The 27,526-nt window shown below is 39.7% G+C and overlaps 1 protein-coding gene and 1 pseudogene across 7 annotated transcripts in view; both read left to right on the top strand.

The window, feature by feature from the left end:
- The first annotated feature begins 3,419 nt into the window (after positions 1-3,419).
- Positions 3,420-27,526, top strand: part of PPA2 (inorganic pyrophosphatase 2) — a 320,000-nt gene continuing 295,893 nt past the window's right edge. For 6 of the 7 annotated variants that reach the window (XM_055086153.1, XM_028492146.2, XM_055086154.1 and 3 more), the window contains exons 1-3: positions 3,420-3,615; positions 19,654-19,718; positions 23,633-23,677. In XM_055086153.1, the coding sequence (XP_054942128.1) occupies positions 3,426-3,615; positions 19,654-19,718; positions 23,633-23,677 (300 nt within the window). In that variant the 5' untranslated portion in view covers positions 3,420-3,425. Of the gene's footprint in view, positions 3,616-19,653; positions 19,719-21,323; positions 21,441-23,632; positions 23,678-27,526 lie in introns of all 7 variants that reach the window. The other variant, XM_055086155.1, reaches the window with a different exon arrangement.
- On the top strand, positions 8,997-11,128 carry LOC102983525 (26S proteasome regulatory subunit 8-like; annotated as a pseudogene).

Genomic DNA, 27,526 nt, shown 5'->3' with positions numbered 1-27,526 from the left:
TAGGTGTGCAGTGGTATCTCATTGTTGTTTTAATTTGCAATACCCTAATGACATATGAAGTTGAACGTCTTTTCATATGCTTATTTGCCATCTGTATATCTTTGGTCAGGCATCTGTTCAGGTCTTTTCCACATTTTTTAATTGGGTTGCTTATTTTCTTTTTGTTGAGTTTTTAGAGTTCTTTGCATGTTTTAGATACCAGTCCTTTATTAGATGTGTGTTTTGCAAAGATTTTCTGCCAGTCTGCTTCAGATTTCAACTTAACTTCTCTTTTAGTATTATCTTAGTCGGTTTTTAGAGTTGAACATATTACATTTTTTTTCTTTCAAGTACAAATAGCTTCTTACTTTAAATACATCATAATGACAGATCATGTAACATTTTTACAGCATTTTTGAATAAAATTGGATAGGTAGTAAAGACGGGGCCTTAAGTTAGTCAAAACTTACCCTAAAATATTTTCCTGTGCAAGAAGAAAAAAATTAAGATTATAATTAAGTTCATCTGTGAGAACCAGAAAACAAAAACCAAAACAAGAATATTAGCGGCTTAAATAAAATAGATGCTTATTACTCTCTCATGTAAAAGTCCAAAGGTATGTATACTAGATAAGTATGGCAGCTCTGCTCCACAAAGTTTTTGTATTGTCATGGTGATAACTTTGCTTCTCAATAGAATAATAGTATTTAAGTGAGAAATGAATGCAAGATAAACTAGGTAACACTCTAAAATGTAATTTACAAAATAACAAGTGTCAATATTTCATTTTAAGTAAACGTTTCATATTCTAAAGATGCTTAATATTTTTGTCGGTTTCCTCAAATCAGGATGCACATAACTTGTTGGCAGTTACGAATAAATATGTTGCCAGAGTTAAGGAAAGCCATTGGCAAGAGGGCCCTTAGAACTATATGCTGGATTCTCCCAATGGGTAACTACAAGTATTAGGAAACTTTATGGTGTTAATTTGAGGAAGAATTCTCAGGGGAAAATTCTTCTCTTCATCATTTTCTAAAGAAAGCCATCGTTTAACACTACTCAGCCATAAAAAAGAATGACATTTTGCCACTTGCAACAACATGGATGGACTTGGAGGGCATTACGCTAAGTGAACTAAGTCAGACAGAGAAAGACAAATACTGTATGATATCACTTATAGGTGGAGTCTAAAAAATACAACAAACTAGTGAATATAGCAAAAAAGAAACTCACAGATCTAGAAAACAAATTTGTGGTTACCAGCGGGAAGGGGGAAGGCGGGAAGGGCATGATAGGGGTAGGGGCTTAGGCGATGCAAACTACTATGTATAAAATAAATAAGCTACAAGGATGTACTGTACAACACAGGGAATATAGCCAATAGTTCATAATAACTACAAATGGACTATATCCTTTAAAGATTGTGAATCACTATGTTGTACAACTGAAAATTATATAATATTGTACATCAACTATACCTCAATTTCTCTTTTTGTTTTAAAAGAAAGTCATTGTGTTTAATGCTATGGAGCAATAATATGTCTAAGAATCAGACACCTGGAATGTTTGATCTCATTCTAAGAATATATAGATCATTAGAAATTAGCCCACAACTTTATCTCTATAGGATTTTGTCTTGTTGAAACATCTGAATTTCAAAGGTTAAAAGAACAAGTAAGCTTTTTTTCTACGTCAGGAAACAATAAAATTATACAACCATCATGGTATATGCACAAAAGAAATTTTCCTCTTTTTTATGGGAGAGTCTGCCTTATAGTTTTTAGCCGAATCAGGTTGACACATTACAAAGCCACTACTGTTGACAGAAACATTTTAGGATCTAAGATCTAAGTAGGGAGTCTAACTAACCAGCGATGATATCTCCTAGAGATCTTTTTGGGAACTTGGGTAGACCAGTCTCCTAATTTTAACTGTCATGAACGAATTGGAGATGCTGAAAGAACTCAGGTGCCCAAGAATGTGAACCTTGTTCACAACTGGAGTAGAAATATGTAAACCTTTCACCGACACTTCCAAGGAAGTTGGATATAGGAAAAGAAAATGACATTTATGGCAGACTGCTGGTTATTCTCCAATATTCAATTTCCATTTTTTCTGTAGTAGTATGGCTCCTAATTTTCATCTGGGCTTATGACCACCCTGAAAAAAGACTGCTAGTTTATAGTTAGTTATGGACAGTCAACTAAGTGCTGCTCAATGGGATGCAAGTATATGTGGTGTATGCAGTTTCTGGGATGTGTTGTTCAGAGAAGGATACATCCTTCTTTTATTTCTTCTTTCTTGCTAGGTAGATTGAAGATGCTATGCTTGGAGCTGTAGCAGTCATTTTGAACGATGAAGGTTACCTCAGCAATGGAGATCGAATACATCAGAGCAACAGGATAGAAATAATGTGGTTAGTGTCTTATTTAATGCTCTCTTCTGGATTCTCTCATTCTGATTTATTACGAGAATTGACCTTCCTATTTGACAAGGAGGTCATTGATAACCCTGTGAAGGTGGAGGAAGCCGTTTGGACTGAGATGAGGGAAGAATATGAAAAAGTGGAGATAGTGCCTGTAGAAGTTGTTTTCTAAGTTTTTCCGAAAAGCCGATGACCAGAATTTCATATGCTCATGAGAAAGATCTGGTAGAGAAGGAGTTCCAGGAGCAATTTAACTCAACACAAAGGAGCCATTATCTGTGCAAGACATGATGGATGTTCCATTCTTCAAAAATGCTAAATCTCAAGTCTTAAGTGCTTGGCACGTAGACAATCCAGTGGGCCGGTCAGGGTGAAATGGGGAATAAGATAAGCTCACAAACATATAGGCACAGTACCCAGTGCCATTGTAGGAATGAAAATGTAAGAAAAAGGAAGGATAAATCACCTCTCCTTGGGTTCAATAGAAAAAGGCTTCATGGAGGAGAAGGCATTTGAGGAAGTTACTGTTTTCTGGCTCTATAAGTCATTTCAAGGTCAAGTCCTCACAAGGAGGCCTGATCATTATGTCTCAAAGTGATGTTTTTACGTGCGTGCATGCTTTTCTCCTACATTGGTCAGGATGTAGAGCAGTGCTTGGGACAGAGTAATCATTCAATATTAAATCACTATAATAAAAGCAATATTATGATAGTAAATCTTGTCTGGATGAGTAAAGGAGTGAATGCATGTATGCATTAATAAGTGGCAGTGAGGTCCTCAGGGGCTGTGGACCTTGTCTTGATTATCTCTGAACCCCGGTCTCGCTGCGTGTACCGTGTGTTATTACTGGCAATTCACCGGGCGCTCTAATTTCAAAGAGCAGTCTCCAGGGCCAGCCTGGCTGGGGCGGGCTTCCAAGCCCCGGGCCGGGAGCGACGACTCCGGGAGGTAGGGGGCGCCGGCGTGCGGCCGGGCCGGTCCCCCGGCACCACCCGCGCGAAGCCGGACCCGGGTCTACGCCATGCGCGTGGTGCTGCCACTGCTGCGCACCAGCTGGGCCTGGCGTTTGGGCGCCCCGGCTGCCGCCGCCGCCGCCGCCGCCCGCCTGCCGCGGGGAGCGAGCGCGGGGCCCGGGCCGCGCCGCGCCATGGCTTTTTACCGCACAGAGGAGCGCGGCCAGCCCCACTCTCCCGGTTACCGCCTCTTTTTCAGTAAGTAGCTCGCGGGGGTCCCACCAGGCGCCGCGCCGGAGGCTCGGGATGGGAGCGCGGCCTCCATCCCTCCTTCTTTCGGGCCCGCCGCGATCGCCGCGCGGTTCAGGTCACTTTCCCGCACGCGGGGGCGAGCGCCGAGCCATGGGAGCTGCCAGAGATGGGGGCGGCGGACTAAGTCCCCAAACGCGGAGCGCGGAGACGCAGGACGGCCGGCTGGGCCGCGCCCGGGTCACCCTGGGCGCGGCCAACCGCCCTCCCCGAGTCGCGGGCGGAGCGCGTGGGAGCGCGCCCGGTCACCTGCTCCGGCCGGCAGCCGTTAGCCCAGCCCGCGTCACTGTTCTGGGTTCGCGTTAGCTCCGAACGCGAGGAGCAGAGTCCACCAGTTAGCCGCCCTCCCTTCCCTCCCCTCCCCCTCCCCCTCCCCCTCCCGCTCCCCCTCCCGCTTCCCCTCCCGCACAAAGAGTTGGTAATGGTTGCCTTGCCAAGTACAGCGGGTTGAAGGGCCAATATTTTTATTTCTTTTCTTCATAACCTTTACCACTTTCAACATACAATGTAATTTACTTCTTTTTCTTCTTCCCCTCCTTCCCTCCCCCTCCCCTTCCCCTTCCCCTCTCCCTTCCCCTCCCAGGGGATGTAACAAAACTCCTGCCGAGGGCCGCCAGCGATTGGAGAGGCTGGCGGGACATCGGAGATGCCGGGTCCAGCGGGAGGAGTCCCCCGCCTTTTCAGGGCGGGGACTCTGATGAAGGATCTCCCAGCAACGTGAATTTATACTCACCAGTTTGCACCTTGAATGTGATCCGCGATCAAGAGCCTCGCTGGTTGCAAAGTAGCTCATTCTCCTCCGCAAATTGAGCAAACCCAGAGGGCGAAGCGACTTGGGGCACTGACCTGGCGACTAAGATGGGAAAACACCCAGGTCTCCATTATTCTCATTTTTCTTTGCACCCCGATATTTCACTGTGTAGGTTAGCTATGATGTGAAATAGCGAGGTTGGTTGAGTTGCTTTCATGCCTCACTGATTTCAGAGCCCCGAGGGAAGTAGTAGTACCTTTTTTTTCTGTAAAGTCGACCTTGCCTTATCACCCACCTATTAGGAACACCAGCTCTAGAGAATTTCAGATCTCAGCTCAAATCCTGGATTCGAGCTCTGGGACCCTGGACGAGTTTCTAGCTCTGGGACCCTGGACGAGTTTCCTAACTTGCTGAGCCTTAGTTCTTCTCGTCTGTAAAATAGGGCTGTAAGACATATGGCATAGTGTATGCAAATGATTAGTCAGTAGGTCTAGAATATAAATTCTGTTTTTAATAATACTTGGGATCATTACTGATACTTGTAATTTATGAAATGTTTATACGTATCCTATCTGAGCTTAGGGTCGAGGAGTATTTTATGGGAGAGAGAGCTGAATTTGCATAGTTTTGTGGTTATAATGCAGTTGATACTAAAATTCCCATTTTCTTCAGAATTGACTCCATATTCTTTTCCATCCTAATTTGGTCAAGACTGATCAGGTAGAAAGGAACCATTAACAAGAAGACCCAAATTTCTGAACGGATTGTTCCAAAAGGTTACAAAGCGATGGTTTGAGGAACAGCTTTCCATAGAAACAGTGTTACAAAATGGCAGTTAGGTTTTTAAGTAGATAAAAGCTGTCTAACTCATAAAATGGTGAAAGTAATACAGTAATAAATGATTGACCAAAAAGTCAATAAATATTTATAAAATGTGCTGGACACTGTTAGATGTGGCACTGAGGAAAGTTTAGTTATGGGCCCTGACCTCAAGAGATTGGTAATGTCAATATAATTAATTAAGGAAAGTATAAAAACACTAAAAAATTCAAATACAATTATTTGAATGTTGGCTGAGAAAAAATAATTTTGAGGATTCTGGAGCATATGGTGTAACCCACTGAGCACTGACTTTGGCCTGGGGAGTCCTAGGCCTTGGTTCTCGCTCTGCTGTAACTCACTGTGTGCTGGTTGGCCAGGTGATGGCTTCATTTCTTACATGTTCAGTTTCTTTAGCTGTAAAATGAAGCAGTTGACCTACCAGTGACCTTAAAGGTCCTTCTTAGTGCTGATAGTCCTTGGAGACATTGGATGAATAATAGATACTCTTAACATTATCTATTGGGGCCGGGCCTCGATTAGGCATTTTTGAGGCTATATTGGCCTCTCGCTGTGGTTTGTTTCTTTAGCTGCAAGTGTATTTCAGACTCACGATTTTCTTTAACTGGAATGCCACAAATAAAATACATATATATATTTTTTTCACTCAGTTGGAACAAATGACAGAAAAGAAGAAAAAAGTTTTTACTTTTTTCTTAAATGGGCAAAAATTGGAAGAAAGGAGCATGTGGTTTGGGGGAGGGGCCAGGTGGTGAGATAGTCATTGGAAGGTATTGTTGGGTTGAACAATTCCTGAACTAAACGCCAGATGGCATCCTTGGCCCAGGACTGTTTACTGCCAAAGTGAAAGGAAGCCCCTTTAGGATTAAGGGGTAAGGGGGAACAATGAACAATTTGCTCTTTGTAAAGATGGTCACAAATTGTATATTTTATACTCTGGCAGTATCTATGTGCAGCAGTATGGTGCAGTTCGCTCCCTTCAAAGAAGAACATGACTATAGCACTACTTGGCTGAAAAGTATTATTTAGCATTATTACAGTGGAATCATTTCCCACATTTCCAAATATATCCCAAGCCTCTGAAATATGAGTGCAGTTGGGAGGTAGACTTTTTGGCATTTCGTTTCTGTAAATGGTTCTCTTTACCGTCATTCAGAAGAATTAGAATAAATGATAGACGCAATACTTTTCTTTTCCTTTTAATTGGTGTTGAACCTTGTGGGAACAGTATTGAAGTGAGACAGGGTGACAGAGGGGAAAAAACATCCTGGTGGGAATCATGAGGCCTCCTGGCCCTGTAATTAACTTTTTGTGTGGCGTTGCATGAGTAATTGAACCTCTCTGTACCTCATTTTATTAAACCATGGAAAGAGGAGATTGGACTTGATCATTTCCAAACTGCTTAGTTGAGCACAGGCATCCCATGGTATGTTACTAGGCTTTCTTTAAAGGAAGAGCTTCATAGTTTAATAAATTAGCAAAACACTTCTCATTTTATCACCTTGGGGAGTCACAATGTGCATATTAAAGTTGTTGGAAATTCTTATGTAAAGTAACTTGTCCCAAACTTTTGAATCCAAGAGCCCCTGTTTCTCAGAACATTTGTTGACATCTTAGTAACTCTAGAGTTTGTTGGAATTCTATTTGAGAAGCATTGGGTTCTAGACTAACAGTCAAAACACTTACGTTGTAGCCCTGGCTTGACTATCTTAGGCATCACTTGACATCCCTTAGCTCTGTTCCTCCATCTGTAAAATGGGGATAGCACTGATGATTTTATAGAATTGCTGTGGCAGTTAAATGAGACCATGTTTGTAAAGACTATCACTGTCTCACACATGGCGCATGGTTAATGTTTAATATGAATTATTTCTTTTTCCCTTTTGACTTTAAGACCAAAATTCTTGTTACATTTTGTGAAGGATGAGAACAATGGTATGTGGATAGAATTGCATACTTTGAGTAAGTCCTGATTTATTAATTCCAAGTCTTATAGTTTTCATGGGTACCGACTTGCAGTCTTTTGAATTAGTTGTGAAATCATAACGAAGTAAGACTTGTTCATATGGGACCAAAGACATAGCACTGCATGCCAATATTCTTTGGTAGTCTACATGTTTTTGTTTTGTTAATAACTTGAAAATTCATTATTTTAGATTTTTTAACTTTTCCGAAAGGATGAGGAGAAGCTACACTTTTCATAGTTTGGATTTTTTTTTTTTTACTATGGGATAGGTGACTGGTTCACTTAGAGAAATAGTGCTGTAGATAATTCAGGTTGCTTTTATTTAGTGTGAGAATGAATCATGCAGTTCTTTAACAATGAATTTGTTTTATCATTTGTAGTAAGACTATGCTTATGTTGAAATTACTATATGTTTTGTTTTTTAAGTATGTCATTTGAATAGTAGGAGGAATCTGCCATTGAATGTACCACACATTTGGACTTAATAAAATTTACTGAATTACATGAAACATGTGTTTGAGTCTTAAATATGAGTTCCTGTAACTTTTTAAAAAAAATTTGGCCCATATCATAAAACTTGAATTGACACAGTAGATCATAATGGCTATTGTGTGGATATAGAAATGTTAGTTATATTTATTTGGTTTTTGTCATTGCTACAGCTTCCAATAAGAATCTCTATAAATGCTTTTAGTAATGATACGTAATAGTATGTTGGTACTTAGCATACATGTAACTATTTGATGTGTATAACATATATAATCAGGTATAAGTTTTGCAATCCATTCAGTTTCCTCACTTGCTAATACAAGTAATAAACTTTCATCCTGATACAACTTGCTGTTATAAGAGAAAAACATATAGATTACTTACAAAATGATAGAATAAAATCTCATTTCAGTCCAGTTGAAGGGAAAGTTTTGACACTATTTGGCAATGTCTAATGTATATCGATGGGCCTGATAGAATTCATTAGCTTATGCCTAGTAGGTATGTAGTCTAATTTTTGACAAAGTGAAATACCAAAACAAGATGGTAGGGTGACTACAATTGTTTGTCTTATCTCCCTCCTCATAAATATCCTATTAAAGTGATAGTAGGTGGATAAAAAAGGATAACCCTGAAACAGCAAATAAGAAGGAGCCATCAGAGCCAGTGATTTCAAGGTATTTATAAAGGAAGAAAAGCAGATTGAGATGTGGTTATTGATGAAGCAGCACGGAGGCAGTCCCAGCTGAAGTCTGTGTGCTGAGGGGGCTGTAGTTTCGGAAGAAGCTGAACTGCTTTGCAGAACCTTAGAGAGTTTGTGGACATGTTGATGTCAGATTGGAGAGAGAGCGAGAGACATGTGGAGCCTGACACAGGGGAGCAGTTTAAGTTTTATTATGGACTAGCACACAGATGTTTACCACGCAGGCCCCAGGGCTTAGGCGATGTGCTGGTTCCTTCCGCAGAAATCGAAGAAGGTGTTTGGAGGTCAGTAGCCCAACCTGATGGTGTTGCTGCCCAGCAGAGCTCTGGGCTCTGTGACATTTAGGGCATATGCCCCAGTGTCACAGCCAGCTTCTTACCCACACATCTCCGAGGGAAGCTGGCTGTTCAACAAGCCTCTCTGCGTGCACATCAGTCTTTTCTAGCCTCTTATTAAATATAAACCAAATTGTCAGGGATCACTTTCAGCCAGGGTTTCATCCTCTGTCTGCCAAACTGCTTTGCCAAAAGGTGTCCTCGGCCCGGTGCCAAGGTGGCTCTGATGCCCATGGTCTCCGCGGAAGAGGGAAGATGGCGCTTGATGGACCAGAGCAGACGGAGCTGGAAGAGGGGAAGGCAGGCAGTGGACTCCGCCAATATTATCTGTCCAAGATTGAAGAACTCCAGCTGATTGTGAATGATAAGAGCCAAAATCTCTGGAGGCTGCAGGCCCAGGGGAATGAGATTAATGCAGAAGTTCACCTGTTGCGGGAAGAGCTACAGCTGCGGCAGGAAAAGGGCTCCTATGTGGGGGAAGTAGTCCAGACCATGCATAAGAAGAAAGTGTTGGTTAAGGTACATCCTGAGGGCAAGTTTGTCGTAGACATGGACAAGAACATCGACATCAGTGATGTGACACCCAATTGCCGGGTGGCTCTCAGAAATGACAGCTGCACTCTGCACAAGATCCTACCCAACAAGGTAGACCCACTGGTGTCACTGATGATGGTGGAGAAGGTGCCAGATTTAACTTGAGATGATTGGTGGACTGGACAAGCAGATCAAGGAGATCAAAGAAGTGATCGAGCTGCCCGTTAAGCATCCTGAACTCTTTGAAACGCTGGGCATCGCGCAGCCCAAGGGAGTCCTGCCATAGGGACCCGCAGGCACTGGGAAGACACTGTTGGCCTGGGCTGTGACTCATCATACAGGCTATACCTTCATTCGGGCTCTGAACTGGTACGGAAATTCATTGCGGAAGGAGCAAGAATGGTGAGGGGGAAGGAGCAAGAATGGTGAGGGAGCTGTTTGTTATGGCCCGAGAACACGCTCCATCTATCACCTTCATGGATGAAATTGACTCCATCGGCTCCTCACGGCTGGAGGGAGGCTCCAGAGGGGACAGTGAAGTCCAGCGCACGAAGCTGGAGCTGCTCAACCAGCTGGATGGCCTTGAGGCCACCAAGAATATCAAGGTCATCATGGCGACAAACAGGGTTGATATCCTGGGCTCAGCACTGCAACGCCCAGGGTGCATCGACAGAAAAATTGAATTCCCACCCCTGACAAGGAGGCCCAGCTGGATATTTTGAAGATCCATTCTTGGAAAATGAACCTGACCCCGGGGATCAACCTGAGAAAAATTGCTGAGCTCACGCCAGGAGCGTCAGTGGCTGAAATGAAGGGTGTGTGCACTGAAGCCAGCTTGTACTCACTACGGGAGCGGGGAGTCCACGTCACCCAGGAGGACTTTGAGATGGCAGTAGCCAAGGTCATGCAAAAGGAGAGTGAGAAAAACATGTCCATCAAGAAGCTATGGAAGTGAGGCAGATATCCTTTGTGTGGATCCCTCAAAAAAAGCTCTGTAGGACAGGAAAAGAAAAAAAAAAAATAGGTGACCTCCATGTGGCAAATGTAATGATCAATTTAAAATTCTCATCTCATGTGAATTCTTAACAGTATTTTCCCAATGAAGCCCTCTTTCTTCCTTGAAATGTTTTCTTTTTCCTTCTGGGACGGTGCTTTTATCTTCTTTTGATGGCTTCTCCTTCAGCAGTCTCCCTTGCTGGGTCCTCTGATCTGAACTCTAACCTTTGAAACGGCCGAGGACTCAGTTCTTAGCCCACTTATCTATCTGTTCTCTCTCTAGAGCAGGGGTTGGCAAGCCCTTTCTGAAAAGGGCCAGATAGTAAATAGTTTAGGCTTTGCAAAACCTGTGGTTTCTTACAACTACTTAACTCTGCGTTGCAGGGCAAAAGCAACCAGAGAGTAAAAGTATGGGTATGGTTGTGTTCCAACAAAAGGTTATTTATAAAAATAACAACAGGCCATGTGCTGGCTTTGGCCCATGGTCTGGAGTTTCTGTTGTTGCTTTTGCTGTAGATGATCCCATCCAGTCCTGTAGCTTGAGATACCATCTATGTCTCCCAGATGTGTAACATTAGCCCTAGTCTCTTCTTGAGCTCAAGATTTACAGATGCAGTAAATGTACTCTGTATTTCCACTGAAACGTCTAAGAAGCATCTCAAGGTTAACGTATACAAAACAGAGCGCCTGGTCCCCTACCCCCACCCAACTATTTCTGTCTGTCTTCTCACCTATAAGCATTAACTTAGGAATCACTGTTGTGGCCACCACTACTCTTAGCCCATATCTAGTTCATTAGTTTCTTCCTCCAGTCCAGCTTTTGAAATGTATGCAGAAGACAATTCTCTCCACTCGCACCCTTGCCACTATATCCATGTCACCGTTGTCTTCCACTTGACCAATTGCAGTAGCCTTCTGATTCTTCACCTTGCCTCCACCATTGTCCCCTGAAGTCCGCTTTCCACCAGAAGTCATCTTGATTCTTTAAGATGTAAGTCTGATCATGCCAGGTTCTGCTCCTCGTATACAAGCTCCTGTGTGACCTGATACTGGGCTTCCCCTCTGAATTCATTGCTTCCCACTCTTCCTTTTGATCACTGTGCTCCAGCCATCCTGGCCTCCTGGCTGTTTCTCAGACATGCCGTGCATATTCTTGCCTCTGAGCTTGCTCTGCATGCAGTGTTCCTGTCTAGACGTCTGCTTGACTCACGTCCTCACTTCATTCAGCTCTGTGCTGAAGTGTTACCTATCAGAGAGCTCTTCCCTGGCATTTCCATATTTCTCTTTCTCCCTCTTTTCTTGCCCTGTACCTGCTAGAGTTAAAAACATCTTCATTGCTCCTATACATTGCCTCCCCCACCAGAATATAAGTTCCGTAAAAGCAAGGAATTTGTATACCTAGTACCTAAAACAGTGCTTGGTATACTGTATATGTGTTCAGTAAATATTTACTGAATGAATGATTTTAAGAAAACCTTATAAGCTAAATGGGAAAAAAATAAAGTAGAAAGAGAACTTGAGTTTTTCAAAGTTGCATGGGTGTCCTCTGAGATTTCAGAAGCGATGGCACCCATTAAGAAGGAAGAGGAGGCTACGAAGAAAAGGCAATCAAAGAACAAGAACTCTTGGATTAAAAATGTGATTGTTAAGACAAAGAAGTCAGTGGACGGTGTAGTGGGTTGAATGGTGTTCTGTTGTTTTAAGCCACCAAGTGTGTGCTAATTTGGTATAGCAGTCCTAGAAGGCTGATACAGAGAAGTTAGAACATAAGGTAAAGAAATCTACCAGAAAGTAGAACAAAATGTCTGAGACAGCAAAAAAATGAGGAAGAAAGAAGAGACATAGAGATTTAATCTAGGAAGTCTAACATTTGGCTAATATGAGTTCCAGAAAAAAAGAACAGACAAAACGAAGAAGAATTTTCAAAGGAATAATGGAAGAGATCTAAGAATTTAAGTACCCAAGTGTTCTGCGTCCCAGACACTTTCTTGTGAAATCTCTGAAAACTGAAGCTTTTATAAAGAAGACCCTAAAAGTCCCTGGGGTTGGGATCGGGGGTGGGGAGGGAGAACAGGTCACCTGCAAAGGACTGAGAATCAAACCGGTATCTGACTTACCCAGCAGCGCTGAAAGCTCGGCGACTGGAGTAATGCCTTTGAAATTCTGAGAAAATAACTTTCCTCCTAGAATTTACCCAGGCAACCATTAATCTAGGGTAAAGACTGAATCAAGACGTTTCAGACATTTAAGGACTTGGGAAATTTACCTCCCATGCATCCTTTCTTACACAACACAAGTTAGGGATATGCTTCTGCAAAACATGTAAGTAAACCAAAAAAGGTGAATGCATGGGATCCAGAAAACAGATCTAAGCTGGAAACCAACAAAGCAGAGTCTAAGGGTGCCAAGAAAACTTCCAATCCAGATTGCTACAGGAAGAATGAGATTTCCAAAGGGAGCTACTTGGGTAGAGAGAAAATTCCATAGTTTTTATGGAAGCTGTGAGACATTTGAATAATTGATAGATATGATTATGACTGACAAATGGAAGGAAGAAAATTAGAAGACCAAGTCATAGAAGCTGAACAAGAAAGGAAATTTATTTATGACATTCTACCTGGCCAAAAATCAACACACAGACAGTGTTTCTTAAACTTGCCTGACTGTATGAATTATTTGGGGGGTGCTTGCTAATAATACAGATATCCAGATTTCTCTCCTTAAGATTCTGATTAGATACGGGGGTCCAGCGATCTGTTTAACAAGTAATTCAGGTTTTTCTTAATCTTAGGAAATATACTAATAGAAAAAGCATAGAAAACTCAGTGTGATTATAGAACATTTTATGAGCCTTGAAAAAATAAGAGTGCAGAAGATAAAATTAGAAGAGAGAAGGATGAAGAAAGAGAGGTAAAAAGCCAGTTAGCTGAGTCAGGAAATACTGTGTATGTTTGGTGGAGCAAGGAATAAAGCTGTGAAGTATTAAGATTGGCCAACAGAGAATTTAAAGGGGAAGGTTGGGGTCAAATAAACTAAACTTACCTCTCAGAGCTGAAATCAGTAGACAGTATTCTAAAATTATAAATTAAAAACTAACCATATAAATATATTATTTAGGGAGATGAAGATAACATCTAGATCTAAAGTAAGTTAAGGAGGCCTAGGTGGGTTGCTGTAGAGTGGAGCTGGATTGGAGAGAGGTGGGGGCTTTTTTTAACCATGCACATGCATTGCTTTGTTTAAACAACAACAAAATAGATATTTATAAAAGTAAATTGGCAACGACTTGGTTTCAGTCGTAAAGAAGCAACCAGTCTGAGCTACAGATAATGAAGTTCAGACTTAAGATTTATCGCTCGTTTACTCTGAGGCTCTAAGAAAGGGCTGTTTCTAATCTGTGCTTCAGTTGTATCTTTACAAGGTGATTACCACAGCGCTTGCTGCATGTACCGTGTCTCTCTGTCTAGGCCTCATAGGTATAATATGGGTTACCCTGTTCATTTTATAGTTGATCAGGATAGGTAGTACAGGTTTCTCCACTATCCAGAAAGGGAGCAGTCCTATGAAACCATTCATAAGCCGAAATGGCATAAAGCAAAGAAGCAATACCTTAGGATACATCTTGCTAATGAATGCACAAAATAAATGGAGAGAAAGCACAGGTGCTCACAGACACAGTTCAAAGCTATGGCAGCTGGATGCTGAGATGATGAGTATAGTTCCCAGGGAAGGAGCTTGGCTGGGCCACTCTCACTGCTCAGGGGTGCTCGCTGCCTCTGTAACAGCTGCTGAAAAACACACCGAATGCTGTTTTCGATTTTTGCCTTTTTTTGTAAAAGTGAAAATCCTCTTCGGATTTCTTTCTGTTAGCAAAAACAGGTGCTAATGTAGGTCTTTTGTAAAAGTGAAGTTGCGTAGAGTGAACTTTCAAAAAGCAGGGGATACCTGTACCTATCTTTAAATCCACCTTTAGAGAATCTTAATACCCTTTAAGTGGAGCCTAATAGCATACTTATAGCACTGACTCTAGAAAACTTTTAATGGATTCTCATCCTTCCTTTGTGTGTTAGGTCAATGATTAGCTCTCTAATTGTGCCAAGAGGACTCCTTTGTTTTTAAATTTACAGGATGATGCTGATCCTGATAACATGTAGTACTCGCCCTGTCTTATCTGTGGGCATTGCTCACGTTTTAGCACTTTTGTATTCTGGCATCTAGTATGTTGCCTTTTACATAGTACTAAATTGTATCTTGCTTAATTGAAGAAAATTGAGAAAATTAAGTTTCAGAGAAATCGAGTGACTTAATCAAGCCCAGCAAATACATGGCAGATTCTTGGCCTCTGTATTCATTGCTCCTGTGCAAATTTATTGGTATGTTGCTCATCAAAGCATTATGATTATCAGATATCTAAGGCCCTATTTTATTTTCCCAGAAATTATTCTTTTTTTCTTTGGGCTTTCTCTAGTTGCGGCAAGTGGGGGCCACTCTTCATTGAGGTGCGCGGGCCTCTCACTGTCGCGGCCTCTCTTGTTGCGGAGCACAGGCTCCAGTCGCGCAGGCTCAGTAGTTGTGGCTCACGGGCCTAGTTGCTCCGCGGCATGTGGGATCTTCCCAGACCAGGGCTTGAACCCGTGTCCCCTGCATTGGCAGGCAGACTCTCAACCACTGCGCCACCAGGGAAGCCCTATTATTATGTTTTTATTTAAACTATTTCATGATCCAAATGGCTTCTAGTAGGTTTGGTTATCTGAGTCAGACCATTCACTTACATTTATATTCTTTTTACCTTCCAAAACGGCAGTTAGAAAACAATTTTAACGTATATATTGGCATTACCTTAGTGTTTGAATATATTTGGATCCCAATTTAAAGAAATAGATATCTAAGCACGCTGCTCACAGATCTTTAGATTTTAGTGATCACAGCCTAGTCTAGTCCTGTTCTTCTTCGTACTTGAGTAGCATGTGCTCCTCTTAACATCTTAATAAGTTTGTTGGGGCTTGTCCCCAGTTAACGAGAGCTTTAGGGAAACTTAACACAAAATCAGCGTGCCAAAGGTATCATTTACTCTTAATTACAAAGGCAGCCTAGCTATTCTGTCAAGTTTCCTGTACTTCATTAATTTTAATAACAAACTTTCCTGGTTTGTACAACTTCCTGAATTCTTAGAGCTGAGATTATTGTTAATTTCCATCACAATGATAGGTTCCAAATGTAACAACTGAAGTAATATGCTAAAGGATTACATCCTTCTTCTCTTCAAAATTCTACCTTATCTTTGTGACTTAAAATGGAGAAAAGGATCACAGATGGTTGATTGTTATTTGGAATAAGTGCTTCTATTTAATATACTATATTTTTCTTAACTGCCATCTTTTTTTTCTCCATATATATTTATTTTAAAAATTACATAGGATAAAATTCACTCTTTTTTTTGGTGAACAGTTCTGAGTTTTAGTAGAAATATAGATTCATTTAAACATCATCACAATCATGATACAGTGGCCCCTCTTTCAAGTCAACTCCAACCTCTACCCTCAACCTCTGGCAACCACTGGTCTGGTCTTTATCCCTATAGTTTTGCCTTTTCCAGATGTCATCTAAATGGAATTGTTTGAGTCTAGCTTCTTTCATATGCCAAACTGTTTTCCAAAGTTGCTGTACCATTTTCATTTCCTACCACTAATTTTATTTTAATAAAAAATATGTAAATGTGACTGACTTAACTACCCTTGTTATTTATAGAAAAGTAAATAATCAAGCAACAAACTGATAATTTTGTTCTTTCTGTTCTTGTGTTGCTCATAGAAGACTTTAAAATCAGGCACAGAATTTGAAATTTGATGTGGTATGCAAAAGAGGAATTTTTTTTTTTCAAGATGCATCCTTTTTAACTGATGGAAAAGAGCTTTATAGATCATAGTGAATTTTATACCCTTTGCCACTTGTGTGCTTTTTCTCATCTTTATCCTACTTTGTGCACCGGGGTCCTTCATGAGTTACCTTGTTGCTAGGGTGGGAAAAGAAAAATTACATTAACAGCTTGTACAGGAAAATGAAATAGTAATAGAGGTATTTGCTCAGCAAATATTTACTGAATGCCTACTAAGTGCTGGAAACTTTTCTGGATGCTGGGGATCCAGTAGAGAGCATAACAGAGCAAACAACAACAACAGAATCTCTTTGCTTCAAGAACTTTAGTCTATTAATAAGTGCTAAGGAGAACTCACACAGCATGAGAAGAGGAAATAAAATTTTGGTGGAGTGGAGGCCATTATTAAGTTATATACTTGTAATTTTATTGGGCCGAAGCCATGGCTTGTTTTTCGTTTGTTTGTTTAAATAAACTTTATTTTGGAATAGTTTTAGATCTGTCAAGGTTGCAACATTAGTACAGAATTCCAGTATATCTCTTACCATGTTTTCCCTAACGTTAACATCTTTCATTACCACTGTACATTTGTCAAAGCTAAGAAACCAACATTGGTACATACTATTAACTCAACTCCACATTTTATTTGGGTGTCAATGGTTTTTCCACTAATGTCATTTTTCTGTCCCATGATCCAATTCAGGGTACCACATTGCATTTAGTCATTATATTTCCTTAGTCTCCTCTAATCTGACAACTTCTCAGTCGTTCCTTGTTTTCTAATGACCTTGAAATTTATGAACAGTATTGGCTAGGTATTTTGTAGAATGTCCCTCAGTTTGGGTGTGTCTGATGTCTTTCTCACGATGAGACTGGAGTTCTGGGTTTGGGGGAAGAATACGACAGAAGTGAAGTACCCCTCTCATCATGGCATATCAGGAGGTACATGCTATGAACATGACTGGTGATATTAACCTTGATCACTTGGTTAAGGGTACTGCTTGTCAAGGGTTCTCCACTGAAATGTTTTTCCCCTTCCATACTTTATTCTTTGGAAGTGAGCCACTAAGTCCAGTCCACAGTCGGGGGGACAGGGTAAGCTTTACTTCTTGGAGGGGAGGACATCTACATATATTGTTTAGAATTTTTCTGAAAGGAAGATTTGTCTCTTACCCCTCATTTATTTATTTATACAATCATTTATTTGTATTACTGTGGACTCATGTATATTTATTGTATACTTTGGGTTATGATTCAATACAGGCATACCTTATTTTATTGCACTTTGTTGTACTTCGAAGATACTGTGTTATTTACAAATAGTTTTGTGGCAACACTGTGTTGTACAAGTCTGTTGGTGCCAATTCCCAATGGCATTTGCTCATTCGGTGTCTCTGTGTCACATTTTCATAGTTCTTGCAATATTTGTTATGGTGATATGTGATCAATGATCTTTGGTTTTACCAGTACGACTCATTGAAGGCTCAGATGATGGTTAGTGTTTTTTTAGCAATAAAGTATTTTTTAATTAAGGTATGTATATATATTGTTTTTTAAGATATAATGTTATTGCATACTTAAAAGACTACAGTAATGTAAACATAACTTTTTTTTTTTTTTTTGTGGTATGCGGGCCTCCCTCTGCTGCGGCCTCTCCCGTTGCGGAGCACAGGCTCCGGACGCGCAGGCCCAGCGGCCATGGCTCACGGGCCCAGCCGCTCCGCGGCATGTGGGATCTTCCCAGACCGGGGCGCGAACCCGGGTCCCCTGTATCGGCAGGCGGACGCGCAACCACTGCGCCACCAGGGAAGCCCCTAAACATAACTTTTATATGCACTGTGAAACCAAAAATTTGTGTGACTTGCCTCATTGTGATATTCACTTTATTATAGTGGTCTGGAACCAAGCCCACAGTATCTCCAAGGTTTGCCCATACCCATTATTTATTTTGTCGCTCAACTTGTTCCAGCTTTGGCCTTTGGGAACTCTTTCAGGTTGGCTCCATTTCCCTTTGACATACCTCCAGCCTTTTGTTTTGAGCACTTGGTTGGTTTCTGGTATTACAGGATGTTCCAGGCTCATCTTGTATATTCTTTGCCCCAGCCTTAGAATCAGCCCATTCTTCAAGAAGCCCTAGTTCTTTTCATTGGAGAATGGTATTTAGAAGCCAAGATTTGGGTGCTAGGTATACTCATTGCTACTGGAGTGTCAGCCAGTCCTCATTTTATTTATTAAGATATTTTTAAAGTCTGAATTTGAAAATTATACCAAAGAAGTAGCAGGCCAGAAGTAGAACATACTCTGACTTAGGAAATTACAAAGTGAAAATTTTCTGTGGCTATATTAAGCCCAGCTTTTGGAAACATGCATTCCAACAAAAGTATGCATTGGGTTATTGTATTTTATTTAAATAATATATACTTTTAAAGGTATTTTATATATACATTTCAGTATGCAATGAGGATAAAATAGTTTCTGTTATTGAAATTTTTGTTGTAAGCTTACCTTAATATTAGCATCCTTATCACTTTGAGTGGAACAAATGATTTGTTTCTTTTAACTTGGTAGGACCTTTAATCCTTTGTTCATGTGACTTGTAGGTGGAAATTAGGAATTCTGTTGCTAGGTTTCTCTTGGGAAAATTGACATCAGTTTTAAGTCCATTTCACTTACTAATCAGTCTCTTTTCGAAAGTAAGATTTTTCATATTTGGGGTTTTAGTCTAATTTAGACATTTTTTGCTTTGGATGTTTAAGCCACAGGAATAAGTAAATGGTTTCAGCAACCCAAATATGGTTGATTTGGTGTGTACAGCAGTCCCACTTGTCTGTGGTTTTGCTTTTCACAGTTTCAGTTACCCTTGGTCATATGTGGTCTGAAAATATTAAATGGAAAATTCCAGAAGTAAATATTTCCTAAGTTTTAAATTGTGTGCCACACTGTTCTGAGTAGTGTGATGAAATCTGGTGCTGTCCTGTTTTGTCCTGCCTTGTCCCTGTCCTGGGCATGAGTCATACCTTTGTCCAGCCGTAGTAGATATCTCGGTTGTCAGACCCACTGCCCAGGCATCACAGAGCTTTTGTTCAGGTAACCCTTATTTTCCTTAACAATGGCTCCAAAGCGCAAGAGTAGTGATGCTGGCAATTCGGATATTCTCTTACTGTGCCTAATTTATAAATTAAACTTTATCATAGGTATGTGTGTATAGGAAAAAAAAAACAACATATGTAGGGTTACTATCCACAGCTTCAGGCATCCATTGGGGTCTTGGAATGTATCCCCCGAAGATAAGGGGGGACTACTGTTTTTCTCTTTGGTCATCAGATTGGAGCAAGTTTTAAAAGTTGAATTAAACTTTAAATTGGGAGTTAAAGTTAATTTTGAAAAAAAACATTAAAAACTTGTTTAAAATTTAAAAGTGGGTAAGAGTATAATTGCTGTAAAGAACAAGATAGTCCATTGCTTTAATTCTGTGTTTTTGTTTATTTTCCTTTCCAGAGAATGTAGCTGGTCACTACATTTCCCCCTTTCATGATATTCCTCTGAAGGCGGACTCTGAAGAGGTATTGTTTTAACTTGTTTGGGGCATGAAAATATGTACTTCTCGTATCACCATAAAATGCTTTGTGGAAGCATCTTGAAAGGAAAGAATGGTCGGAAGCTGAGAAGGGCAACGGATTTATCATAACAGGATTATAAGCCTCCTTTGTGAATTAGAATTTGGATAAGAATAGGATTCTTCCAGGAGGACTTGGGGAGAAAGAGATGTTAGTAGTCGATAAAGCTTAGAATTTGGTCAGAAATAAAGATTTAAGGTATAGAATTTAAGAGGTTAACAAGAGACTTATTTTAAGTAGTAGTAACAGTAGTAGTAGAAGTAATAACATTTGTGAATTATTTTGTTTGCTAGCCACCATGTGAACATATGCCATTTTATTTAATCCTTATGAGTTGCTATTATCTCTAAGGACACCGGAGCTGAAGGCATGTTATTGACTTGTCTAAGGTCACACAGCTGGTAAGTGCCAGAACCAGGTTTTGAACTAGCATTTCTGACCACAGAGTTCATGCTCTTTAACTACTCTACGAGACAGATGCTAGAAAGATAAAGTTGGGAAGATCGTAGTCTTTGAATAGTTATTCTTTTAGAACCTAAAATTACTTGACAGGTGTGAGGGTGGAAGGGATGTAAGTCAGGTCAGAGGGAGATCTGCTGCTGAAGGTGGAACTAAGAGGGGCTCGGAATACTGGAGCCTTCCGAGGACTCTCCTGACTAGTTGGCGAGATGGCATAATTGGTGATGGATGTTAGCAGTCACCATGACGTTGGAAGTTCTTTTCTTAAAATCTGAGTAGTTACAATAATTGGCTGACTTCATCTGTTAAGTAAGTAACCAGGACTATGTTCCTGGTTGAGATTCTGTGGGGCTGGTTAGTGGGGTGGGGTTTTCTAGAACTGTGGGGAGATCAGTGTGAGGGCAGAGGCCGGTGAAGAAGTGGGAAGCTGCTTCAGATGCAAGGCTGGGTTGACCTTTTTGGTGTTACCTCAGGGGCTGAATGTCAGGCATCATCCTAAGGTTCTGGAACTCTGGAGTAGGATTTATGCTGCCTTGCAGCCCTTCACAGGGCTGGACCATCCATAACGGTGGCAGCGGGGAGAATAGTAGCAAAGATTTATTGAGTGTTCCTAGTGCTTAGCCAAGCACTGTGTCCACAGCTTGACTTGCATTATTTCAAAATGTCCTGGGCTACTATTATCATCCTTATTTTGTTAATGAGGTTAAGTACCTTGCTCATGGTCACAAATCTAGTTTGTTGTGGAGGTGAGATTTGAACTTAGGTGCTCTAACTCCACAGACTGTATCTTTTTTTTTTTTTTTTTAAACATTTCTTCAGGCTTTATTTTAAATGATAGCAGGTTTGAGGTCAAGAAGACAATAGGTGATGGTGACTTGACATAGTAAAAAAAAAAAAAAAAGCAAAAGGAAAGGTATTTTATTCTAAACTATTATTTACAAACACATTTAAAACTATAGTCATTTCCTATAATGTCTGTAGAATTTTCTATAAATAATTTTCCTAGAGAGAGCGAGGAAAAGGAAGCTCTGCAACAGGGGTACCCTTTTCAACGTAGCCTGTATCTTAACTGCTCTTGTGTAATTCTTCTAGCTCATTACTTCTGAGGAGTATTCAGCTACAGGACAAGGCGTCATGTAATCTGGAGAGAGAAAGAAACCAATGAGAGGGCAGAAAGAACTCCACAGTACTGCGTGTGTGTGAATGTGTGTATGTGTATGTGTGTGTGTCCATGTGTTTTGTTTTGTTTTGGCCAGTGAGCTCTCCAACCTAGATATCTCACGTCTCCCAAAAATTCTCTTTGATTTTGGCCAAAAGTGCGTGCATTCATCTATTTATTTATTCATAGACTTATTCATTCAGTAAACAGTTACAGCTTGCTTATTGTGAGCCTGACAGTATTCCAAGCACTAGAGTTGCAGTGGTAAATAAAATGAATATAGTTCCCACTCAGCCCGAGGAGACTAACAACCTGAAAATAAACAAGTCAATCAGATAATGTTATGTGCTCGAAAACTAGAATAGGGTAAGGAAGGTAGGAGTGACTGGTGGCTGCTGCTTCAGGTGTACTGTGACAAAATCTTTATACCTAATTACAATAACAATGATAACAATAATATTCGGAGGAATCATGTAGTAGGTGGGGTGGAGGTGGAACAAAAGAGTGGGCTTTAAACATCCCAGTGGGCATAATATTCTGCCTAAGGAGGATGGGTTTTGGGGGACATGAGATTTGGGGTTATGAAAAATTGAGGATAGGGCAGAACGAAGTATAACAGGCTATACCGGTGAATTCTGGGCCTTTTGGAGACTGGTACACACAGTGGTTATGTAAATAGGTTTCCCTGGTTCCCAGTCCTAATGGTTAGAATGGTTGCACCTTATACTTTGGGTGGTGGTATTTTTAGCAACAGAAATAATGTTTCCGGGCCGACTTGGAATAATTGTTTTTTCTGTTAGTTTTTGTTTCCTCCACTAGTTGTTGTGGTGTGTAAAAGTTACATATAATGTGTGAGCATTTGTGAATGGCATAATTTTTCTTCTCAACCCACCACACACTCTTAATTTAAAAGTGCTTGATGGAGGCATAGTAACACACCTTGGTGGAAATCACAGGCAGGAGGTGCAGCCGAGTACTTTCATGGCTTGTTAGTCACACTCCCTGGAGTTTCATTTCAATAATGAAATGACTGTTTTAATCATAGTCACTGGAAACTGCCAGTCTTTCCTTAAAGACTGAACAGAGCCTTTGCTTGTTTTATAAAAACTAGGAAAATATACTTGAAAGAGATTTAGCTTTTCTGATAATTTGTTTTATGAAACACTTTGATGCTCATGCACTGGGGATGCAAATGCTGAGAGAATAATGAAGTGGGCATTTGGTGGATTCTCTATTGAATCAGGTGTCTGGAAGCCTCTGTAGTGGAATGTTTATTCAATAGGCACATTTTCATTGCTCTGCAGTCAATGCAGCTGTATTCTTTCATGAAATATCACAATCATAAATACGTTCTTCTTTAAATTGAAGTATAGTTGATTTACAATGATTCAGGTGTACAGCAAAGTGATTCAGTTTTATACACACACACACACACACACACACACAGATACAATATATATATTCTTTTTCAGATTCTTTTCCAATATAGGTTATTACAAGATATTGAATATAGTTCCCTGTGCTATAGAGTAGGTCCTTGTTGTTTATCTATTTTATGTATAGTAGTGTGTATCTGTTAATCCCAAATTCTCAATTTATCCCTCCCCCTCTTTCCCTTTTGGTAACCATAAGTTTGTTTTCTATGTCTGTGAGTCTACTTCTGTTTTGTAAATAAGTTCTTTTGTATCATTTTTTTAGATGCCACATGTAAGTGTTACCTTATGATATTTGTCTTTCTCTGTCTGTCTTACTTCACTTAGTATGATGATCTCTAGTTCCATCCATGTTGTTGCAAATGGTATTATTTCATTCTTTTTTATGGCTGAGTAACATTCCATTATATGTATATACCACATCTTCTTTATCCATTCATCTGTTGATGAACATTTAGGTTGCTTCCATGTCTTGGCTATTGTAAATAGTGCCGCTATGAACATTGGGGTGCATGTATCTTTTCGAATTAGAGTTTTTGTCTTTTCCGTATATATACCCAGGAATAGGATTGCTGGATCATATAGTAGCTCTATTTTTAGTTTTTTAAGGCACCTCCATACTGTCCTCCATATTGGCTGTATCAATTTACATTCCCACCAACAGTGTAGGAGGGTTCCCATTTTTCCACACTCTCTCTAGCATTTATTATTTGTAGGCTTTATGATGATGGCCATTCTGACCAGTGTGAGGTGGTACCTCATTGTATTTTTGAATTGAATTTCTCTGATAACCATCTTTTCTTTTATAGGAAAATGGCATTCCTACAAAGAGAGCACGAAATGATGAATATGAGGTATATCTAAAGGTTTTTATTTGTGTGTCTCACTTACATTGTCTTTTAAAGACCTTGATGATAGTTTGCATTTGTAAAATGATTCTGAATTATTCTCCCTTGTAAAACTTTTGTGTGCATTCTGATGTTTTTCTTCTTCTAGTAACTCTTTAAGGCAACTAGGGATAACATTACCATTTTACTTTTTTTCCCTGTGGTAAAATATACATAACATAACATTTAGCATTTTATTTATTGTACACTTTTTAAGTATACTTTAAGTGACATTAAGTACTTTAGCATGTTTTGCAACCATCACCACCATCCATCTCCAGAACTTTTTCACCTTCCCAGACTGAAACTCTGTACCCATTATGCAAAAGCTCTCCATTCCCGCTTCCATGCAGCCCCTAACCACTATTCTACTTTCTGTTTATGAATCTGACTATTCTAGGATCCAGGAACAACTCTTTTGGGGGTAGAGAAGAAAAATAAAAGTTATACCAACTATATGCTAAAATAAATACATTCTAAATCAATCTTTCAAGTATGTGACTGTCAAACTTTTAATATTCCTTGGCTTAGGATCAGAACATTTGACGTATTTCTTGACTTAGGATCATCCCATTTCTTGCTGTTGATACCTTTTTATCTTGCTCTTTCCAGGCAGCTTTTCCTGCCACTTCCTTAGCCTTCTTTTCCCTTTCCAACCTTACTGCTATCTAGTCTCTCATCTGGCTGAAACTTATGACCCCAGCCTTTCAATCTACTTCCAAACATAGCTGTGGGGCTGTTTAATTCCTGTCACCTTTGCCTGCCCTCCATCTTGTATTTTCCTAAACTGGCGTTTGTCAAAATGGTCCTAAACCATCTGCATTGGAACTGCTTAGGGCCCTTGTTAAAATTTCTGATCCTGGTCCATTCCATATCTACTAAATGAGAATCTCTGCTTGCTGGGGACTGGCTAGTCTACATGTTTAACAAGTGTTCCAGGGCATCCTATACACCTGAAGTTTGAGAACCATTGCTCTAGATGTTGGGTGAATAGACATTCAGGGGCTCAAGTCTTTATAGGTTCCTAGAGACTTTGAATGTTAAACTGGAAACAGTTGTTTCAGTGGGAGAAATGTATTCTGAGTACACACAGCCAACTTAACATTTAATTCTTAGTTACATAGTTTGTGTGTCAGAGACTACCTGATTTGAGGGTTTTTTTGTTTTATTTTGTTTTTTTAAATTCTCTCCTGTTTCCCCCACTCCCTAGGCCCTGGCAACCACTTTTCTACTCTCTTTATATGAATTCGGCTTTTTAAAATTTTTAAGATGCCACATATAAGTGATGCCGTGCAGTATTTGTCTTCTCTTTCTGGCTTATTTCAGTGAGCATAATACCTTCCAGGTTCATCCATCCTGTCACAAAGGGCGAGATTTCCTTCTTATGGTTGAATAATATTCCCTTGTATGTATACAACATCTTTATTCATTCATTTGTTGACAGGCACTTAGGTTGTTTCCATGTCTTGACTATTGTGAATAATGCTGTAATGGGCATAGGAGTGTAAATAGCTCCTCGGTATCCTGTTTTCATTTTTTTTTTTTTTGGATATATATCCCAAAGTGGGATTTCTGGGTTATATGGTAGTTCTATTTTCAATTTTTTGAGGAACCTCCATACTGTTTTCCATTGAGGCTGCACCAATTTACATTCCCACCAACAGTACACAAGGGTTCCCTTTTCTCCATATCCTTGCCAATACTTGTTATTTCTTGTCTTTTTGATGATAGTCATTCTAACAGGCAATGAGCATCTATCTTGTAGTGGTTTTGATTTGCATTTCCCTGATGGTTAGTGATGCTGGCCATCTGTATGTCTTCTTTGGAAAAGTGTCTATTCAAGACCTGTGCCCATTTTTTAATTGGATTGGTTTTTTGCTGTTGAGTTACATGATTTCTTTATATATTTTGTATATTAACCCCTTAACAGATTTATGACTTATTTTCTTCCATTCCATTGGTTGCCTTTTCATTTTGCTGATGGTTTTCTTTGCTGTGCAGAGCCTTTTAAGTTTAATGTATTCCCATTTATATATTTTTGCTTTTGTTGCCTTTGCTTTTAGTGTCAAATCCAAAGTTTTTTTGATATTTTAAGAGAAAGAGGATAGAAGGGTGATTTCCTCTCATTTTTTCCCCCAAGTATAGAAAATCTACTAACTGCTTTTTCATCTTTTTTTTTTCCTCTGCAATAAAAATAGAAGGGAAAAATAGAAAGAAAAGAACTGAAGGAGGAAGTAAATGCCCCTGACCCATACTCAACTTTCTGAATTTGAAATGTGTCCCCTTGTATCTTTGTGATTTTCTAATAAATTTCAGCAGGCCATTTTTGGTTTGTAAATAACACTAATCCTAGGATAACCAGACTAACATTGGCTTTAAAAAATTACAGGTCGTATGCATTTTAGCCAGAGAGAAGAAAAACAGGCTGGAAATACACTCCTAGTGATCAGGAACAAATGATGAGGGAGAGTGTAGTTTGCAGGCTTAAAATTCAAGCCTGATCCATTGTTCTTGTGGCCTAATTCAAGTCTCTGTGAGTGCTTTTGGTAGGTGTCGTTGTGTAAAAGGATTGCCACTAGCTTTGTCTTCTCTGTCACCTCTGAGTATTCATCTACATGCATTTGTTCTCTTATAGCCAGACTTTCAGGGATGAATAAATTATGTGAACATCTGTCATTTCCTTAGGTTTTTCTTTTTAACAGCTACTTCAGACATATTTAAACAGGTGCTGGGGTACCTCATGAAAGAGCATCGAAAATGAAACATAACAGCAGGCCTGTGTATAAGGTTGCTAAGATAGGTATGAGACATACTTCTAAGGAGCAATTGTTGAGAATTCATTCTCAGCTTTGTTCCTTATCTCGTTATGAGTATGCAGTTTTGTCACTGGTAAATTTTAGTCTTATCTAGAAGAACTGAAAAACCATCATTATTTTTGTGGCTTGATTTATATTTAATTGTATAAATGGCATTCTTTGAATTAATAGCATTCATGTTTCACTAAGAAAGCCCCAGATATTGTTTAGCAGTGCTTTAAACCAGAGGTTCTCAACTCTGGCTGCATGTGAAAATTGCTTGGAATGCTTTTAAAAATAAGCAGTGCCCTGGCTTCACCTGAGAACCATTGAATTCAAATATGTAGGAGATGGGGCTCTAAAAATCTTCTTCTTTTTATTAATCAGATACAGCTCTCCAGGTGATTTTGCTGTGTGGCACAGTTGAGAATAAGTATATTTAATCACTGCTTCTCAAATGATCTGTGGTGAAGGACAGTTTTTTTGTTTGTTTATTTCTAATCTGTTATGAACTGATACTTTTAAAAAATACAATCAAAATGAATTATTAGAAAAGTGTAATTCAAGTGCCAAATTTTTATTATTAGGTTCAACAGTCATAAAAAGTACTCTTGTCAGTTTGTTATAAATGTTTCTAAATGAACCAGTAACATTCAGATTACAGATTAGCCCTGGTCCATGACCACACTTGGAGAAGGACTGTTTTAAACCATTGCTTTGATAAGTTGTTGGCTACTGATACCAGAATGGCATGCAAGTCAACTTTACCTGTAAGACTTTCTCTTTGTGAGGCCGTTACTGTAGGAAATTATTTTTACTCATCACTGATGTAGAGTCTCCTTTGTTTTAAGTACTCTGCAAAGTTCAGAAATGCTAAAAAGAAGCAGTGGTCCTTTTATAACTTTAGGGAACCAGAGATCACAAGATATGCAAGCTAAGCTTTAAAACTCTTTGTAAGCTTTATAACTACCTATACCAATAGCCTTAATTTTATATTATGATCATAATAATTTGGATTTAA

Source organism: Physeter macrocephalus, chromosome 7, assembly GCF_002837175.3.
Source record: "Physeter macrocephalus isolate SW-GA chromosome 7, ASM283717v5, whole genome shotgun sequence".
Taxonomy (NCBI): domain Eukaryota; kingdom Metazoa; phylum Chordata; class Mammalia; order Artiodactyla; family Physeteridae; genus Physeter; species Physeter macrocephalus.
The sequence above is the reverse complement of the archived record's forward strand: the minus strand, read 5'-3'. Positions and strand labels throughout refer to the sequence as shown.